At 37.7% G+C, this 21,645-nt stretch overlaps 1 protein-coding gene across 2 annotated transcripts; it reads right to left on the reverse strand.

The window, feature by feature from the left end:
• Nucleotides 1–931: 931 nt before the first annotated feature.
• Nucleotides 932–14,753, reverse strand: LOC139772223 (uncharacterized). 2 transcript variants are annotated; one of them, XM_071705732.1, is made up of 10 exons: nucleotides 13,430–14,753; nucleotides 8,717–9,728; nucleotides 7,803–8,090; nucleotides 6,215–7,044; nucleotides 5,353–5,520; nucleotides 4,841–5,081; nucleotides 4,346–4,472; nucleotides 4,071–4,252; nucleotides 3,399–3,458; nucleotides 2,572–2,756 (listed from the first exon to the last, which is right to left on the reverse strand). In XM_071705732.1, exons 2-9 carry the CDS (start codon nucleotides 9,575–9,577, stop codon nucleotides 3,411–3,413), a joined length of 2,745 nt encoding a protein of 914 aa, XP_071561833.1. In that variant the 5' UTR covers nucleotides 9,578–9,728; nucleotides 13,430–14,753; the 3' UTR covers nucleotides 2,572–2,756; nucleotides 3,399–3,410. The 2 variants fall into 2 exon arrangements, with proteins under 2 accessions (XP_071561832.1, XP_071561833.1); XM_071705731.1 differs by lacking the exon at nucleotides 3,399–3,458 and having other exon boundaries at nucleotides 932–2,756.
• Between the last annotated feature and the right edge of the window lie 6,892 nt (nucleotides 14,754–21,645).

Below are 21,645 nucleotides of genomic sequence, written 5' to 3' on the forward strand. Positions count from 1 at the left end.
ATAAAAGTACGTTATATTTATTAATATCATTTTAAACGTATTTATAGCTTAAGTAACACATAATCTTTATTTAGATTAATATTGCAATGTCACACGTAGAAAGAACAATAAACACATCTTCAAATTGAACATTTTATAAAGAGATTATGATTCTTATAGAAAAATTATATAATTGTATATATACAATACAATTACATATATGTGATTGTTATAGAATTGTAAAAATTGTTGACATGCTCGCTATAATCATTATGATAACGCAACAGCAAATTAAATTACAGATTAATTAGTTTGTATTAATTTGTAATACCTACGATTCCCTGAATTAAGTCATTATACATGCGCGACGCAAATATATAAGGAAAAGAAATCGTGTGATGGATCAAGATGAGAGGTTGTGCAACCATTAACTTTGTAAATTTAATAATTCATTACTTTGAAATGCTGAGAATAATAATTGTGTTAATCTACATTAGGTCAGCTGCTAAACAGTGGCGGATTGATCATTAGACACAACAGGCGTTGAAATCGTTGAACTAAATCATTATTCCCGTTTTTTTTAGGGATAATAAAAATACGCTATAATGGAATAAAAAAATTATATCCGCTAAAATGTGACCTTTTTCAAGACAAAATGTAGCGCGTTTTTGACTATTTATTTTTAACAGTAGAATACTTTTTATGGGAATAGACAAGTATCCAGTCCGACTCGCTCCCATTTTATTTTCACATCAGGGCCTCCGAATTCTGCTGTCTAAACCGCATCGAAACGTTTGATTTATTCGGCCACTGCCATTATATATCAATGAACAAGGATTCAATGTGCATTATGATACATCGCACGAAGCGATTCGGATAGAATTGAACAGGGGGATTACAACATCGTTCGCGGTGCGGAAAAGACGGGAATACCACAGACGGCGCACACCAGTTGTCGTGTGTATAAAAATGTATTTACGATTTACATATATGCTAATGTAGCACACTTTTATCGACGCACGTCCAACAAAACTCGCGCATTCACGCATACACGCTCTCGCAACATGTCGCAATACTTCCGCACCGCTCGCTATAGCGGAATCATCGCGCGCACCATGGTGTCTTTACGGCGCGGGCGCCAGCTTTTCGATTTGTGGAACAACCAGGAAGTATATATTAATAAAAAAAACTGGCGCCACGATTTATTCCCCGTAACAAATATTGTTACGGCATAATTTACGAGTGTTCCACGTAACGATTTTTGTAGCTGTCTAACTTAGCACTTCATTCTTTTCAGCCCGCGTTTCCGAGTAAAAATGACGAATAATGTTGATACAAAGGAGAAAATTAAAGGAAACTTCTCAATGAGACAATGAGTTGCTAGGAAAACTGCGGGGAAACTCGCTTCGTGGAACAAGCTGGCTTGTTAGAGTAAAATTTACACTATATACATATATAGGCGTTCGATGGCTAAAATTAATACATATTTAAACGTTAGCTTACAAGATAGTAAATGATATGTACACGTTAATTAAAGAAAGACACGGTAAATATTAGAATAAAACAATTTCGCTTTGCTAATATCGTGATTTAGTGAATCTTTGAGCAACTGAATAAAGTACCTTCTGTACATCCAAACTGTAAGTATATACTGTAAACCAAGAGAATGCAAGTTGGTATTACTCATATAATTGAGAAGAAATAAAGAGAAGGAAATATTATGAATTAAATAAGCGAAATCAAATAATTTTATTTTCTAGAAAACACTTGGTCTGAGGTATTAGAAATATCCGCTTCCGTTAGCCATTTAAATATTGGAGTGCAATAATTACGCAATTATATTATTTAAGGGAATAATAATATTTGTTTTAACTGCATAAATTGTTAAGTCAAAGGCATAGCGACATATAACACCAAGATATCTTGAGACACACTAACTTTTATGTTTCGTATGTTTAGTTGAATGTGCCTGTTTGATTTTAGTCTCTTTTTATATTAAATTTATATTATATACGTATCACTAGATTGCAACTAGAATAGTAAATTCTAAAAGTAAAAACCAGAAAATATTGTATAATTTTAAATACATGTATGTAACATGTATATTTTTCATTTCTTCCGTTTGAAGAACATTGATAGTTGGTACTCAAAAAGAAGACTTGTGTCCATATCTAGTGTTAAACAGACAAGGCGAATACAAAAATGTTCCAGCGTAGTAAATTACGTTTTTTCATATTGACTGGCAACTCGGGGGGAGGGGGGGGGGGACTACAACAATTTCCCCGGCAATTTCACGCTATTAATAAAGTTGTACGTATCGTTGGTACTCCTTTCCGGCTTGAGTCACAGTCTTGAGGGTTTGCTCGTGATGAACGTCGCGAATCCTGCCGCAGCAGTTCACGAAATGGAGCGGAAAGCGCCAAGGAGTCCAAGTTCGTGCTCCGATAAATACTTCCGCAGAGATCAGTCTTATGTGGAGCCCATCATCGAGCGTCACTATCATTACCATCTCATTTCCGCGTCTATCATTTTCACGCTTTCTTGTGGAATATCCTCTTGATGGCCTCTTTTCTTTCTGACGACACAAGCGCCAGCGGCGTCTTCCCTTGCAGGTTTACTATGTTCGTTTGACCTCCGGCTTGTATCAGGAGCCGGCAGACCTCCTTCTGCTTCTCTAAGTTTACGGTATTTGAGACTGACGCGGCCATGTGCAGCGGCGTGTTACACATGTAGTTGATGTCGTTCACGACATTCGAAGTGGCCTTGCACAGCAACACCTGCGAAAACACGAGAAAAGTCTGAACATAATTTGCATGGAAATCGACGATATCGCGCAGTATACATCGTTCTTAAAATTTAATTCTAAAATAAAGTCTGCATGTGTCAAATAAATCCTTAGTGTATTAAAAAATATCCGCAATTTATCCTTAAAAAAATTATAGTGTTTTTTCAAAATATTTATATCTCTTTAATTTCATAATATTCTTTACCTTTTGTAATAATTTGTTTGTTTAATAATATTTAGCTTTTTCCAAATACTGAAGTTACTAATAGATTTCGTTTATTTGGGGATACGGAATGCTGAATGTGACATTTTATATCTTAAAAGTACTATGTTAATTGTGAAAGAAAAAGGGGTAATTCTCTGTGAAATATTATTATGATTAAACGTTCTTTTGGGATAAAATGTAAAATAACAGTTCGCCAGATATTACAGTAGTCTTTTTCAAAGAAGAGACAATTATCGTGCGTGTTACGCAATGTAAATACGGTAGGGAACAAACGCGTCAAATGCACGAAATTGATTTTTTATAACACTTGTTTTGTCATCTGCAAACAAAATTTGATAACACTATCTATTGCATGTCAGGGGTTATCGTGCGAAATTCTGGGTGAATAAAAGTGAATGGATCAATTACTTCTTGCTTCAACTATTTGTTCTCTATAGCCAGCTCTGATTGGTGGATCCTTCTACCGGTCTTATCCACCAGTCAGACATGGAAAAAAAGAAATAAAAAATAAAGTGATCATTTTATTCGAGCACAACATTATAACTGAGTTATCACGTAACGTGTTTCAGAAGACGCGCATTTCTTTCTAGCTACAAAGTCTTTAGAAAATTTAGAGTAAAATCTTTTTTTAATGAAACTTTAGTAACACAAGATCGTCTTTGCAAATTTCGAGTTATCAATATTTAACAATTTGACATTTTAATAGTATTTAAGTTATAAATAACTATAATTAAATTTCCCTTAAAATTAATTGAAAGACAAATCTATTAATGCGCGTCAGCATTAATTTAGAAAAATCTCCTAGGATTGAACAATTGAAAAATTATTTAATGATTATATCACTGTATCAGAACAGTTTGCTGTTATTCTCGGTTTATCTTCTCTTATTTACAAGAAAATCGCAAGGTTTCTCGAATATATCGACAACGTTTCTTCTTAATTCCAAGAGGCGATACTTACGATGCAGAACGTATAAATATCACTTTGTCAGCAATACAATAAGCTGATTATTATACGGGTATCTTCGCGATTTCACGGATAACTAACGCGCGTAGCCGGGAAATCCCTCAGGTGGATTACCTTCACGAGTGCTGGATCGCAACTCAATGAGGCTGCCATATGTAAAGCGGTGTCGCCACACTTGTTCTCTTTGTCCAGGATATTTGCGCCGTTCTGCAAGAGAAGACGCGTCGTGGCCAAGGACTTGACGCCCCTTCCGGTGGGATCGTGCGATTCGACTGCGACGTGAAGAGCGGTTCTCCCTGAAACGCACACGCGTTCTTATTTCTCCCTATCTCCGGAATCGGACCTCTGTGTAATTTCGTGCTCTTTAACTTTGTTCCCGTTTAACTAACCATCGTTATTGCGCCTCAATAGGTCGAACACAGGCTTCCCTTGCACCGTCTTCAACGCTAGCAGCTCCGCCAAGATCCCCCCGTGGGAATCGCCGCGTGCCGCGACCGAGTGTATCAGCGTGTCACCCTGAAATAACGGAAACGATAGTATCAGAAAATTTGCCATCGCCTGTAAAATTATCTTTAACGTGTGTTAAACCGCGTTAATTACGCTTGTTCTTTTTTCAATGCGATCATCATGTGTCGCGCGATTATTCAGTAATTATGCGCAATTAATCGTAAATGTATTTGGAAATGTATTTATTAATGAATAATCGTGCGCGATTACTTCGGCGAGATAGATAAGAGAGAACCTTTTCTACGTAATCGGAATTATTTCGTCCAAACTCATTGTAATAAGTGTCCGATTAAAGCGCAAACGCGCGACCGATTCGCGTTAGGGCGAGTTAATAAAGCATACGACTTTCGCAGTAAAGGAATTATGAGAAAACTCACGCGCATATGATATAATTTTTGGTTGATATCGATCCCTTTCTGCAGCATTGCGGCGGCCAGATATCCGGTGACGTACGGCATTTCCGGGCAATTCATGGCGGCCAAGTACAAAGCGTCCTCGTTGCGATTATTCACCATTGATAGAGCACCCGGCAGGTTGCCCAATCTCTCAACCAATGGCACCAAATAAGCTTTCTTCTTTGTTAACTCCTCTGGATTACCCACCAGGCACATCAGTGCTCTATTACACGCGAAAGTCATAATTTAGCACGCGGTCAGAAAGAAAATTCGGAAAAAGGTGGCTTTTATTGTCACTTTTTTGTTTACTTTTCAAACGTCAGACTGTAATTAGCTTTTATTATCCAACTGCATATGCAACACTGCTGCATTGGAAGAAGATTTGACAGTATCTGTTAATGCATGTATTTAAATAAACGCGGTATAATGGTACCGCTTTTTTTTTAATGCGCTCTACACGTACATTTACATATAAAGTGGAGCACGTTACTTACGTGTCACCATCTTCGTCCGTGGCCGCTAGTTCCTCTATGGACTTCTTCAGCAGATTACTCATCGCTCTTTCCACTTCCTTAGGATGCAATCCTTCCTTCAGCCTCTCGCTCGCTCTTACAGATGGCAAATTCAGCGAAGGCCACGGTATTATGTCTCGATTCGAGTTCCTGCCGAAGCAAATCGGGTCGTTAACCACATTTCTTATCACTTATTCGCGCGAAAGTTGTGATGATTATTTTAACACGAGTAGCGTAAAAACGACGACATTCAAAACTTCGTATTACGACTTGATTTAAAAAGACGGTTTACTTAAGTGCAAATTAAAATCATATTGAGCAATCAAACTTAACAAAAAAATTTTTACAATTAGTTGTAATATACATAATATGTGTGGCATTTAGATTGCTACTGATTTATAATTAAACTCGTATTTTCCGATCGCCCGAAGGTACCGGGAGCATAAATATGCCATTGAAAACTTAAACAGTTGATTTATTGCAATACTTCTCGTTATCGTTCGTTTCATTGCGATATCTGCCATTAATTTTGATCACATAACTTCGTGGAAATAAAGAACACGTATTTTTTTTTTACTCTTGCGAGCAACATCAGCGCAATGATAATATGCGATTAAAACATATTTAGGAGTATGGAGCGTAGCTGAAACTCTGATTGTATCTCCAAGAAAAGAGAGATATTATTTTAAAAAATAATCACTTTCTTTGCCAATTTTATGAAGTATTTCAAACACTGATTCACGTTTAAGAATCAACCATTTTTTTCGAATCGCCGTCATCTCTTTCACTCATTTACTTCATTTTTACATCCTGCGTCTTCGCAATAACTTTATCAAATTTTTACCTCTGTGAATGGCTAGATACAAATGAGGAGACCATCGTTGGTATCTCATAGTCGCTAGGTACAAACATCGACGGCGGCTGGTCGTATCTCTTCTCTCCACCAGCGGCATGGAACATCGTGTACTTCTCCTGCGACGCGCGCAAATTCTGTTCAGAAGTCTTTGCGGATGTCTCATTGGCCAGTCCGATCTCGTGCAGGGTGTTCGCGTCGTGCTGCGGCAGAATGTTGACCTGGCCACCGTTCTTCACGTTCGGCTCGTAATATCTTGGCTCCATATCTGCCGAGTGCCCGTTCACCGCACGATTCACGATCGCGCATCCGCCGGTGCTTCCCTTGCTCGCGTAGACCGACACGAGACTGCCGTCGATGGGCAGACCGCCGACCTGGATGGAGTTCGCGTTGAGTACGCCCAAGCAAGCCTCCAGCTTCTCGCTTCGCATGCCGCTCGCGGGGCATTCGCGTGATGCGGGATTCAGATCACTCCTTAACGTTCGCACGGATACGCACTGGTCGTTGTAGGCCGACGAGAAGGAAGGGGCGTTTGAGGCAACCTGCGGCTCCTTCAACGTCTTGCTCTGCTTGTCCTCCTCTATGACCTGCTCTACAAGCTGGAGCAAATCGATAGTGTCGTTACTGTTGACGATCGTTACTGTTGACGATCCCGAGGAATCGTAGACGCCTTTCCAACCGGATAAGGATTCGCCAAGCTGTTCCTCGTTCTGATAATTCAGGGGCGTCTGGTAATTCGACGGGCTGGACACGTCGCTGTAAGACTGATTGGACGAGGACGAGGAGGACAACGCTCGCGGCACCCGATACGACGATGCGACCTGCAAAAGGAGGCGTCCGGTTAATTGTACTACCTGTCGTGAATTCGTTTCGTATTTATATTAGGTCGCAGCGGAACAAGTAGCTACTAAAACTTATACAAGCTGTCAGATAGCTGTTTGAATATTTTATAAGGCTTGTCAAACCGCGATAAAAGGTGTTTTATGGATGCGACTTAGGCATCGGTTGGACAGTTTTAAGTATTTGAACCTCTTATTATGGATTTAGTGTGTATGTACACATATTCATTAATTTTTATAGCATTTTCTATATGTCATGATAAGTGAACAGATAAGTTGCACAGATGTGTGTCCAAGAAATAAATTCTAACATATTTGACATAATTAATATTGTAATCAAATAACTTAAATAAATTGATATAATAGACAAAAGAAATATCGTGCAAGTAACATCACAAAAGGGTAATCTATTCAACACGTAAAAGTATTGTCTATAAAAATGTATAGTCACGGCTTACTTGTTAGCCTCGAGATAAATCGGACGAGCTGATACCGTGACCTAATGTGGCAAAATAAACAAGCTGCGCTGCATTTTAATTTGCGACTGTATTTAATCAAATTCAGCTTAATCTTCCACGCGGGCATGATATTACATATTTTCGGAGTGTGGTTAAACCCTGCAGTCTCGCTCGCGCAAGGACTTCAGCGCCTCGTTTCACTTTATCCAGGTATGCGGGACTCGTCGAAGTGCTACTTATGCACGCTCCTCATACATTTATGCAGATTATCGCGGGACTTACCTGCGGCGAACCGAGCGGGCTGCCAATAACGTTGACATGCATCTGCGGCGACTCCAAGTTCGTAGCAGAGCCCGGCGACTGGGCGCGACTCGACGCCCGACTGTTCGACCTCGAGATGACGTAGTTGTAGCTGCTTGCCGGGGAATCGGACCAGGTTTTCGCGCCTGGTGAAGGAATTGAGTGACTGCCGGAGTCTGAGAGCACCCGCGCGGCTTGTAAATCGCTACGCGACAGGATGTCCATCAAGTCCTCTCCCTCGTCGACGACTATGGTAGGAAGTGCCGCGGTCTGAAATAAGATTAAATCCTTCCTCACAGAGCGGGACTCGTGGAGACCTTTTTTTTTTGCGTCGTATTGTTACCTCGACGCCGATAGTCTCGGTCATCGACACGCGTGCGACCTTTCCCTTATCAGCCGAGTAATTATGTAATTGCTAACGATATACATAAGGAAAGAATATTTATTAAATTTTTAATTTACATTCTTTATTCCTAATATGCACGTATAATCAGAAGATTTTTTTCTCATAAAGATAAATTGAGGAAATTAACATAACAATATACGTAGCTGTTCCCCGACTATTCGGAATATCCAGACCAATACATTCAAATAGCGTTCTATATATATGGCAATGATTTTTTTGCAGGCATATGTTCGTTATCAATAGTGTGTGTTTATAAAAAAAATAGATTGGTAAAGCAAAGATATAATTTTATTTGAAAATAGTATTTCCTTTTTTTCTTATGTTCTCTTTGAGAAACTTTTGTGTAAAATCTGAAGAATGCGCTTTAATTTGAGTCACCGCACAACTTTCAACACGCTATATAATGACACCTTTACGAGAACCGTGTATAATCTCGTAAAAACGTCATCGTTAGCACAATATCCCCGAAAGATAATTTAACAAAACTTACATCGTTTCCAGGATCTCCGTTATGGAAGATATCATTGTTATTTTCTCCGGTCCAGCTAAGATTCATCGTCAGACCCATCGCTCCGATCGATGCCTGATTTCGGCTCGAATCCGACAACTGATCCAAGCAGGGATTCAGTTTCTCGCTATAATCCTTGATCCTCAGGATCTGTTCGGCCGTCTTGTCGTAGTCCAGCGCGTCATTGTTTTCACGCGACAGCCAGCTTATCATAGAGTATGGGTGTTCCCGAGGGGATTGGACATTATTGGGCTTAATCGGTCCTCGTTCGATCAAATCAGAATCGTCAGAGTCCTCATGCTCCTCCTGTCGTTCCGCCTGTTCGGTTTCCGAATCGTCGTCCAAGGAATTCCCATCGTACAAAGAGTGACGACGCTTCTTATCACCGGTGTCATCGCGTATGTTAAGCGGCAGGCAACTTTCATTGCCATCAGCCGTGACGTTGTCTTCGTTGTTGTTTATGTCCTCATTATTAGCACGATGGCCCGTTTGCGACTTGCAACTGTCCCGATACTCTATGTTGTCCACTTTTTCGCTACTGATGCGGCGCGTCCTGTCGATACCAACGTTCTCGTTGGTATCTTTGTTAAGCGCAAGCTGCAGATTCTCGAACTTTTCGATTATATCTTTGGTCAGTTTCTCGCGGAAGTCCTCGTCGAGGTCAAAATTTTTGTCCGCGTCCGCGCTTGAGCGGCAAGACGTGTCCGGGCTAATAGACATATCCTCGCACTCGGTTGATCCGTAATCCTCCTCCAAAGAGCTCACGGATGAACAGTCTGGAATCGTGACGCGTTGCAGCCTCAACTCGATTCGGATCGACGTAATTTGGGCGGAATTGGCCATGGTGTGCTGCCTGGATTTCTCTTAATCTTACAAGTAATATAAATAACTGCTCAAAGAGAATTAATAAAGGCCGTCTTTACGCGTTTCTTCTGCACGTTTAATTCTTCAGTTAATATCTTCTTGATCTCAGAAACTTCGTTCTAATGTGAATCTGTGAAATAAATAATAGCAAAAGTAAATTTTATAGGATAGTTGAAATATTGACAGATTTTTATAAATCTATTATTAAATGTAAAAATTATGTAAGACTTATAAAAATATTACTTCAATTCAAAATGTACATTTTTGTCTACTTATTACAATTTATTCTTTCATTAATCTTTAAAAAAGTATATATATAGATAAGTATTATTATATATTTATAAACTTTAATTTAACCAAGTATTCCATATCATTTAAAGCTACTTATTGTTAAATTAATTTTCATTGTCCAATTACATAAATACCATAAAATTAATCCAACATAAGTATAATTAATTCAAGTTCCATCTTGAAAACATTCATGATATGATTGTAAGATTAATATAGATAATTTGTATGCGTAAATGCATGTTAACTCAGAATTAACAATAAAAATATGCTACAGCAAAAGTTATTTAACATTCTTCAGAATAATAAGTATTTTTTAATAATAAATCAATTTTTCATAATTGCATTATTATTTGATGAAGCAGTTTATACTCTCACAGCACAGAAAAGCTTTTTTCTATATAATAATTCGCGGTATGTTAATTGTTTTAATCATTGCCGGAAAGTGTTTGGCGGTTAAATGCGCTATCATCAGCTATAAAATATGGCTTTCTTCATTGTTATATATATTCCATTGTTATACGCGTTGATATCTAGGAGTATGATGTATTTTGTTGCTGACAGTTTTATCGCTCGTTAGTTGTTGTAAACGTAAGCGTATGTGTGTTAACGTATAACATCACATATTGTTCGACAGAAAATACACGCATATGCTTGCATAAACTTTCCCCAGAATCCAAGAACCAGATCAAGAAGTCTTCTTACTTCAATTAATAATAATGTTTGCTGATAAAAGTATGGAAAATTTTGCAAAACATCATGAAGAAGTCATGAGTACATTCGAAGTGTAGAGGTCGTTAAAAACTTCGTGATAACCTAAGGTTCCCGAGACAACAAAAATTATATTATCATCATTTAATAATCGATTTCTACGACATGGATCATAACGTTTGTTACATGCAAAATAAAGTTCTGATTATTTTAATTATTATTATTAATAATTCCTTGTTAAAATATTATTAAAATTTCCTTGTTCGTATATTTTTAAATATATAATATATATAAAATATCGTTACCCCAATATGAATATTTTTCAAGGGATATATATATATGTGTGTGTGTATATATATATATATATATATATATATATATATATATACACAAAAAGATTATTGCGCAATATGCTTTTATAGAAAATCTTATTTCAGTAATGCAGCATGGAACTTTACCTGTATGTACATTACAAGAAAAAATGTTAATATAAAAATACATTAGTTTTTAATATTAAATTATTTTCTTTAATGTTCTTAACAACAAGCCAGGAAATCTTCATATTTGATCCATATTTGTAGAAACGTGGAAATTGGAAATAAATTTTTACATTTTAAAAGCTGAGTGGAGTTCATTTAAATTTAGTTTTTGAAATAATAGACTTATTAAGTGTATTAAAAAATTTCAACACGCAAATTTAATTAATTATATAAGATTATCATGATGTATGCCTCAAGGTAATGTCTCAAGGTAATAATATAATGCGCCATACACAGGAACGCGTGACTGCCTCAGGTGTGACAATGTTACATACAGATAAATAGACTGATAGCCGTTTATTATCGTCCTAGGATCTCAATTAGTCTCTTCAAACGCATAATGGAGATGCATAATATCAAGGAATTTTTATAGAAACTTTTATAAAAACATGTTACGCGCGCGCGCGCGTTGAAAATAGTAAGTATAGTGCAGTGATGTATAGCAAAAAAAGCTGAAAGTTACGTCCACTTCAAGCAGCAACAATAAAAGTACTACGTCCAAAGAATCCAACTTGTGATTCAGAAATGACGATTTAATTGATTGATCTATTCGGTCATTGAACTAATTTCACTTTGAATAGCGGAAATCAAATGGAGGTTCGTTATTCATCAATTGTGCTAGCCGAAGTAAACAATTCGGAGAACTTATACATCAAATTAATGTATTAAAAGATCTTTTAATTAATAATGCTCACTATCTTTATCCAAGCATTATAGGATTAATTCACAAATACAGTGGACCCCCGTATAATACGGGGAGTGCGTTCCGTGTTATATGAATCCTTATATATAATTATTATGAGAAATGTAAAATAAATATTAAAAATACGTGTTATATAAACCCGTTTATGGGGGTCTACTGTAATTGCCATCAACAAAAGAGTGCATCGTTAAATACAATTACTTTCAAATCTCGCTAAGCTGGTTACATTTTTCGACTTATAATCCAATTCATTCGATATTCCACGTTCGATTTTAAATTCGCTGTGAAATCTCCGATCGAAGGTTGCGACCAGGTAGACCGTTTAGAAATTTGATTAACAAATTTTTCTCAATAAAGCTTAACTCCGCGTCGAATGAAAAAAAAACCTGATTATAAAATTGGCTCGAAAGCAAACGATGACAATCATATTCAAATAAGTCTTCAACGAAATGAGCTAATTAAAATCGTGATTTCGCAACTTTACTTTTTCCAAAAAGTCTTAAGACTTCTAGATTTTAGATGGAAGTGAAGGTTCAATTTTCGGATAAAATGTTCCGTTCTCGATTTTGCCTTCTCGGATTCGTAACTCTAAAATGAATGCACGATCACTGGAGGGCCGGGCGTCGCGAGAAACGGACACGCATTTTAAAAGCAATTAAGAAATTAAGAAAATTGATACGGTTCTGAGTAATCGTGTTAATTCAATATACCGGGATAAGCTCCGCCCGCGGACACGCGACCGTCAACCACGCGCCCGCAGCTCGCACGCATTCGTACACGACAGACGCACACATGCATGATCGTGCGTAATAATGACGTTTTCGCTGTAAAAATTCAACAAAATCGCAAGAGAAACAACGCCAAGCTCAAAAGCATACATATATATTTTCTCCTCATGAACTTTGGAATACAATAACACGATAGATGATGAAGTGTTTTCTAAGAACTGTACTTCAAAGACGTAAATAGATAAGAAAATATTATTCTCCGCTATCTTTAGTCTTTAAAAAGCTATATCGCAGACGAATACTTCAAACTGTAAATAATATGTAAATTATATATAATATATGTTACGTATATATTTGTGCGACTGTACAATCTATATAAAAAGATCTGAAATCTAAAAAAGAATTAATTTAGTTCCATGGCAGTTTTTAAATCCGAGTTGGTCGAGATAATTAATTAAGCTGCCTTAGCAATTTACATATAGCAGGCTTTTTTAAAAGATATTACAAGTGGTAGAATAAACAAATACTTATCGATATGGCAAAACTGTTTTACAGAATAACTTTTTTATTAATCTCATATGTGCATAAATAAAAAATATAATAACAATTATCTCTAACAATACTTTATAGAACTTCAAAATGTTATTCGCATATAAATGCTAAAAAGTTTTTGCCTAATTATAATTATTCATGATTGTCTATAAAGGCGATACACGAAATTCCTTTCAGTCTTTATTTTTTTCATTTCTTTTTATTATAATAAACTGATACATTTGTAAATACAATGAGAGACTTGGGAGTCAAGTCGATTAAATTCCTCGGACAAAATCGCGCCGCGTAGCGTAATAGGGTAATTAATTACCTCATGCGTTTTCTCCGAATAACGCTGAATCGCTGGCTTCGCAATCGCGAAGACAGATCGCTTTCGCGAGAGTCGTCTCGACGCCTCCGCTCTCGAAATCGCCACGTGAGTCGCGCGTCGACGTAACACCGCGTCAGAAAAACCGCATTTCATCAAGCCTCCACTCGCAAAGGTGCTCCGAGAGCGCGCTTGTCCGCTTCTGCGCCGATCTCGAGGCGATCGACTCCACGATCTTATCGACACGCGATATTCGACGCTTCACGTCGTTTCCATATCTCGGCCTCTTCGCCGCACGTCCCACCCAAGTGCTCCGTTCTCCGCCTCCGTTCTCCTCAGATTTTCGATTTCCACCGCTCTCCTCGCGATCAGTGCACACCGTCACTTCCGCGTCACGTTGCATCCAATTAGGGTGTATCCCGGGAAAAGTAGGGCGAACGCCTTGCCCTCGGGCACATGTACCCGCATTAACAATCTTGACAACCTTTTAGAGTTGTATCAACGATCTGGACTGAAGATACAAGCGCGCACACGTTGCTTCAATTCAGTTTTTCTCTCGGCACCAGCGACTGGAGAACGGATCGTCGTATAGCGCGATAATAATAAACGACTAGTCTCCACCAAGATCTCGGCGAGAGAAAGAGAAAGATAGAGACTCGTTTGCGATTCTGCGAACGATCCACAGTCTCTCGCACGCACACACACGCGCGCGTACGCACGCACGCACCAACGCAACGTGGCCGAAACACACCCGCCGTGCTCCTGATCCGGAGTCAGTCAGATCATGCGTGTCGCTGTACGTCGCCGACGACCTTCGGCGCTACGTCGCGCGGCTCCAATATATCGAGCGAACACTCGCGGGATCCTTATCTGCGGCCGCGACTTTTGTCGGCCCGGCAGCGCGCGGCGTCGCGCGGCATCGCGCCGCGTCGCAGTAGCGGGCAGCGGCTATCTTCGCGGTTTCTTCCTTTCTTCTTTTTCTCTTTCTCTCTCTCCTCTCGCTTCTCGCGTCAACACCGAGACCGAGGAAACCGCTGATTCTTTTTCTGGGATTTCCGCGCCCGGCCGCTCTAATCTTCGTATCTATTCTAATCGCCCGCGTATTTCCCGACGCGCGTGCCCGTCAAGGCCGTCGCGCAACCTCTCGCGGAGTTTCGCGGCTGATTCGCGGAAAAAAAATATAAGAAACGGCCCCCGCGCCGCCCCTTCCCACGTGCCGTGCCGTGCCTCTCGCGTGCGAGCGGTCGCGCGACACGATTCGATGCTGAATCCTCAAAGACGCGCCCGGTCCCGAGCGATACGCGCGCACGACTGCGCGCGGCAGGCGGCTCGAGGCTCGAGCGAACGCGTGCCGACGACCCGACGCGGACGCGACGCAACGCGACCGACGCAACCCGACGCGTCGCGACGCGACGCTCGTCGCTCCGCGTCATCGCTCTCTCGCGCGGCCGGCGGCCCCCCCAGTAACGTAGCTACGTGCGATCGTAGTACCAGGTGTACGACTCGAGGTATTTGTGTTTTCGGCGTATATATCGTTACATCGAGCGCGACGAGCACGTAACCTTGTTTTGGAATGTCGCAATAAAATGAAACTCCTACGTATGTACATTTTAGACGGCTGCACCGTATCAGAGTACCGCATCGTATCGGTGATAACCGTTATCGTGCCCAGACTATTTTTCTTTATCAAGTTTTTTGCCGTTACGTAATTTTGAGTTTATAAGCTCGTCGAGTGTATTGTATGTACGTGTTTTTTTCCAAACACGTTGAGATTGCTCTGAACTTTTTAAATGTCGACCGATTTTCATTGCGGATGTTTGGATATCTTTGGATATTCCGATGTTATTTAGTAGTTGTAGTATAATATTCAAATTTCTTTATTATTACTATCGTTACGCTTTCTCTTATGCAAAAGCATTTTCTTTCTTTCTTCTACACTGATGAATTATTGATACGTACGTTTTTTTAAGTACAATTTTAAATATAATGTTTACAAAGTATTTTATATAATGTAGTTTACATATAAATTGATGAAGCATAATATTATATTGTTAAATATGCGGTAATATCATCATACCTGTTAAAATAAACTACTACCAGTACTATCTACTAACATATGAATTAGTGCTTAATTCGATATAGAAAAAATTTCGAAAAGTCCTATCCTTATTAATAAAAATCCTTCTCTCTCGAAGTAATATCTCTCTCGTGAGGTCATCGTTAAGCTAAATATATTTGAGAGGAGATAATATCTCGCGTTATTTAATATAATAAAGATCCAGAAATCTAGATATACAGCTAACAGATAATATCACAAGGACACGCGGTGAATATATGTACGCCGCATAGGTCGGGCGACATTCGAGAAGCTAAACAAATCAAAGAGGCATTGAAAGAGTACAACAATACGGTTATCAGTGCGTAAGTTATTTGTATAGAAGTATAAATTATTTGTACAAAATATTCTTTAATTAGCAATAAAATATATAGTTAAATATCGAATTTTTCGGATCTGCTTCAAATCATCTTCAGCGATGCGATATTCAATAAAAGCAGAAGAAAAATCTGACATTCTTCGACGAGCTAATTACCTCAAGATTGATCTAAAAGTAATATATACTTCACACGAAGTTTGAAGTCCGAATGAGAATTGGCTAATGATCATAGTCCAAAGAGTCCAAAGAACGTCAGAGTGAAACTTTGGTAAAATATCGAGATAGTAAGTCATGTTGCCTAAGAGATTGTCGATAGATAAGGTAATAATAAAATCCAAACAGTCGTGTTACATCAGTTAATTATTTCAAGAAGCTCTTGAAATTTCAAAAAACATGTATATACTATGCTTAGAAATTCGAAGTTACGAAAAAAAGGGACAAAATTGAAAGGATTCTGTTAGTTAAAAGGACTCTGTTATAGTTAAAGTGTTAAATTACGTTCTTATCCCGAGAATTAACGAATTCCCGTTCGTCGTGTGTACGCGAGGCTACGGTCATGGATCGGATCTACCATTCAAGCGCATGCGTTGTCGATGATGTCATCGTCATTCGTGTCGTTCTTCAGATACACTCGCTTGCGTCGTGCGCATATTCCATTGTATTTCTCACTAGCATATTTCTCACACCCACTAAATATACAATACATGTATTCCCTCGGGGCGTACTATGCATCGTAGTAAAACATGCATTAATTTCAATGCATATTTTACGACTGTGTCTTATCTCCGGTTTCCGCTAGTTTTTGTTGTTATTTTTAGCTTTACGCGTCGGGATTTCTGCGTAGCTAACGAGTATGCATTCGCTCTTTATTTTAACGATTCCACGTTGCTTGCGCATAATATTTACGAATTGTTTATGGCAGCTAGCAATAAAGAAAATCTATACGTTTTCTATACCTAACGATATTGCATGCATTCTGTGCGAACAAACCGTTTGACAACTTTGTATTCTTGTAATATTAATTAAATACGAATATTAATTAATCGAATGAATGATTCAGCATTAAAAAAGAGATGACAATGTTTTGACTGCATAGAAATGATGGCGGTGTCTTTTGTAGCGTAAAATTTGCTTTTACGTTCAAATTCGGAACAAAATAACAACAAATCGATATTAAATCAAAATGATTTCAAACGAAGATTTAATTTATAAACATAAAAAATATTCTAACGTTGCGCAAGGCATGAATTGCAGTGTGCACGTCGAAGCCGCCGAAAGATATTGATGATACCAATGTATTCTCACAGATATATTGCGCACATACACATACACACACGAGTGTTTACAGATAATATATATATTTACACAGATATCGTAGGAAAATCAAGAGACACGGTCGTGCCTCGTGTCACGCGCAATAACGTTTACACAGATACGGTAGGAAAAGTGCTGATATATATAAGTACAATATATATACAATGATAATCAAAAAGCGTTCACTTATCAGTCTTACAATAAAAGTACAACAGAAGTATTGGATAATTGAGAAAACAAATTACGAGAATAATATCGCGAGAGATATATTTTTTGAATTTTTAAAGTGAGACGTAGTAGACGCGCCGCGAGTCAAAGAAACAACGCAACTGATTATAAACCAACAACGCAAATATCTATATATTATATATAAAAACAAATGTCCTGACTGACTGACTTTGATAGCCCTAGAAACATGAAATTTAAGGAGTATATTCCTTTCATGGCGTAAGCACCCACTAAGAAGGGATTTTTAGAAATTCGACCCTTAAGGTGGTGAAAAAGGGTACAATGTGTTTTCATGGATTCCTCAATATCTCTTAGGCCCGATGAGATATCGACTTGGTTTTTGCTTACAAAGGTGACCCATACAAATGCTTAAAAACATAACTCAGGATTTTACCCTAATCAACCCTTAAAGGGGCAAATCAAGGATTCGGGGGGGGGGGGGAAATTATAAAATTCTTTGCATACCATAGCGAAGTACGGGTATCAAGCTAGTCGATAAAATAAGCGAGTGAGGTACGAGGAGTAATGACCATTGTATCCTCAATGAAAACTTCGCAGACAATTCGTGTTATTGTCATGCCTTTAACTTCATTCATTCGTTTTACATTACCGTAGGTTTAGGAATTTGATTTTGTTTCTCGCGAGCAGACAGTCGGGCTTATCATTTCCCGATTGACGGACGATAACGCGTATCTCTCGAGCGCTCGAACGCTTATTAGGTGCGTTGACCAACATTTCGTTCGAGCGTCGGCGTCGGGATGCCGTGCATCTGCTTTACAATAAATATAAAGAAGAGCCCGGTGAACGATGAGACGAAGGAGGATTTTCTGACTCATCGAGACGATTTATTTCTGCCGACGCTGTTCACCGACTATCGCACTATAACTGCGTTGTCTAGTCTAGCTAAATTTATTCTTATTATTAATTTTATTTGCGTCTTTTTTCTTTGTTAACTTGTCGAAAACGCCTGTCGTTCGTTCGCGAAATCTGTCCCGATCGTGTCACAAAAGTGAACGAGTATCATTCTTTTCTTTCTTTCCCCTTTCATCTCGTGCTTCCTCTTTTTTTTTCTCGCACTGGTAGATCGCATCATCGCGGAACCACTTCCGAGGAAGGCCGACCGGTCCGATTTGCGCTCGGAGATTGAGCCGGTTACGATATCCGCGAGCTAAATTAGTCACGGTTTTCTCGCTTGGCTAGCCAGCGATTGTTATCAACCGTAAATAGACGTAAACAGAGAGCGCACTTGTTGTTAGAGGAATCATCAATGTCATGGACTGCTATAGTAATTTATTCGGAATAACATTTACAAAACAATATGTATTGATATATATGTTAACTATTGAATAAACTATATGTGCGGAATAATTATATAGAATCTTCGACGCACTAATATGAGTTAACGTTAAAAATGTTGATAAATATGTGATAAATAATAAATAATACGGTCTTTTGAACAGAGAAATATTGCAGATATGATTATTAAAGTCTTCTAATATATATTAATTTTAAGCATTATATGTGAGCATTATTGAGATTTATTTGATGACTATTTTGAAAATAATTTTTATTTTACGTATCGTAGTAACTAATAATTTTCTTACAGAGTTTAACGATTGAGACTAAATTTTTCGTAAGCTGAACTTCAAGAAGATAAAAAACAAATAAATGTTGGAGTTACAACCTCTAATTAGCTTTAATTAGTTTTAACTGGAAACCTTAACAAAATTCTAGTGTCAAGATTAACTACGAAAATATAAGAACGTTGCATGTAAATAATGATTCTTTTTATTTTTCTCGTCCTAAGGTGAAATAAAGTTTAAATTAAAATCAAATGTCAACGAAGCATAATTAAAAAGATTCTTAGTGGTTTTAGAATTATTTAATACATTTTTATATAAATTAATGCAACTAATCAATGTAATAATTGCAAATCTTTCAGCTTATTTAGACGAGTAGTGTGAATACCGAATTAAGTAGATTGAAAGAAACATCAAATTAAATTGAAAGCTTGTTTGTTCGCTTCTATCTATTATACCTTCGGGATGACATCGCTCTCATGTTCGCTTTTCAAGGCGAGCTTAACACATATGTTAAGCTTAATCATATTCTATATGAAGAAACCGCAGAAGGAAGTTAAAATCAGCTACTAATACGATCATTTATCGGGAATTGTCGGGTATCGCGCGTCGGGCGTAGAGCGATTTACTTACAAAGCAAAGCACGAGCAACAAAGAAGATCGAAAGATATCTAGCGGGGAAAGGGAACGGGCCGGACTTAAAGCCATTCGTTCACGCACGTTGTGCGACACACGGGCGATAAGAATATCTTTTCGTTGCGAGTAAATGAGGTCACCGGGCGGAGCGCTCGTGCGCGCAAGACACTAGAATCGCTGGAGTCAGATAACATTTCCGTTTCACGAGATCCGGATCCTTCTGCGGTTCCCAGTCGAATGCTGTTTTCGCGATGTCATCATGCCAAACGTACTTCAATATGACTTGATTTCCGAATTAAAAGGGGGAGAGCGGAGGGGGAGAGAGAGAGAGACTGGGAAATAGCTTTCTATAATTAAACGCGAGGTCATAAAAATAAGTGTCTGCTGTAAGTGTAGAGGGTGCATCTTATAAATTGTAAATTTACTCCATCTTTGTTTTGAAAGTTGTATCCGCCCCTATCAAATTTCCTTTGTTGCTCCTTTTCTGCGAGGCTGATCGCTGTTATCACTGAATGCTATATGTTTACTCCGTGAACAGCTGTCACAACAGAGATTATGTACCTTTACAGTTTAAATATTAAAAATATTATAATAAAAAGTGTGAATAATTTTATTTGTTATTAAAAGTTTCATATAAATCTTCGAAGGATAAAATTGTAACACGCTTGTCTCGAGTTTGTGTATCTATGTATATATGATAAAAACAAACGATTAATTGTATATGTAATAATAGCAACACAAATGACAATATCTCATAAACAATTACCAAAAATCATACTTTATTGCACATTATTGAATTTGTCATAAAATACCTTATAAAATAGATTGTAATAAAATATATTCGATAAAAAAAAATAAAACTATTATTAAAAACATTTTAAAAAATAATTAAAAACTTTTGTTTAATTAAGTCATTATATAGGTCTTTATCAATAAAATAATTTTTATTGGAGAAATTTTTTATAACTCTATTATTTAAAAAAATAACTGAGGGTATATACTTAAACCAAACACAATGTATATTACTCCTCTATCACTCAATATTTTGTAGGTTTTCTCTTATAATCTCTTCTTTACTACTTTTTAAAAATAGCTTATTAAATGTAAAACCTATATCTATTAATATCGAAATGTGTCGATTATTTTCAAATAGTGATGCATGTTAATCAAAATGTAACGTCTAACGTAAATATATTGTGTAAATTATTTAGAAATTTTGATCGATCGACTGATTAGAAATACGTTATGTCATAGATTTTCGTTATTAATATAATTATTTTTAAGTAAATTATTTATCATGAATGAGGAACAAATAATGCGCGCATAACTATACTTCGTTATTCATTAAATAATCGACATTACAATTGCAAAGGCATCACAATTAAGATATGCTTTGGGGGGGGGGGAATTACACAGTTTCCATTTTTTAAGAGATTAGAGTGTATTTTCGATGTAAATAATACAAAATTAAATAATGAAACGTTAATTTTGCCGTTAAATTGAATTAGTGTAAAATATTGCTTTCAGATTGATATTCTTTATTAATTGAAATTTAATTGAATTTGATGTAAACAAATAAGATGAAAAATTTAAGGTGGATTTACTCGAAGATTATTTTGTCCTGTATGCCACAGATTATACTCATCGATCGCATGCGAGATTTGTCAGGAACACGAGTGACTATAGAACGACAATTAAGATTTGCGCAAATCGCTTATGTTAAAATATCACTTTGCGCAATGGTTTTATTCTTGCAAGGGAAAGTTGGCATCGTGTGACGTCAATATGTACCACATACTTGGAATCAGAAGATCGCGCGGGTAACCTAGGCGCGTTTGCGGGATAATCAACGGAACGTGCGCAAAACGTTTCTTGTACGCACGTCGCAAATCTGTAATTACTGTGTGATTTCCTTGCGAAAGATTTATTTTCCACCTGTTCTCGTGACGTAGGTATAATTTCAGTCCCAATCCGATCCATTGACAGGTTTACGTGCGTCATGATTTAACTTTATTATTGGATAATT

The sequence above is a fragment of the Temnothorax nylanderi genome, unplaced genomic scaffold (genome assembly GCF_030848795.1).
Source record: "Temnothorax nylanderi isolate EJ_2023f unplaced genomic scaffold, tnyl_v1.0 TNYL_tig0047_pilon, whole genome shotgun sequence".
Taxonomy (NCBI): Eukaryota; Metazoa; Arthropoda; class Insecta; order Hymenoptera; family Formicidae; genus Temnothorax; species Temnothorax nylanderi.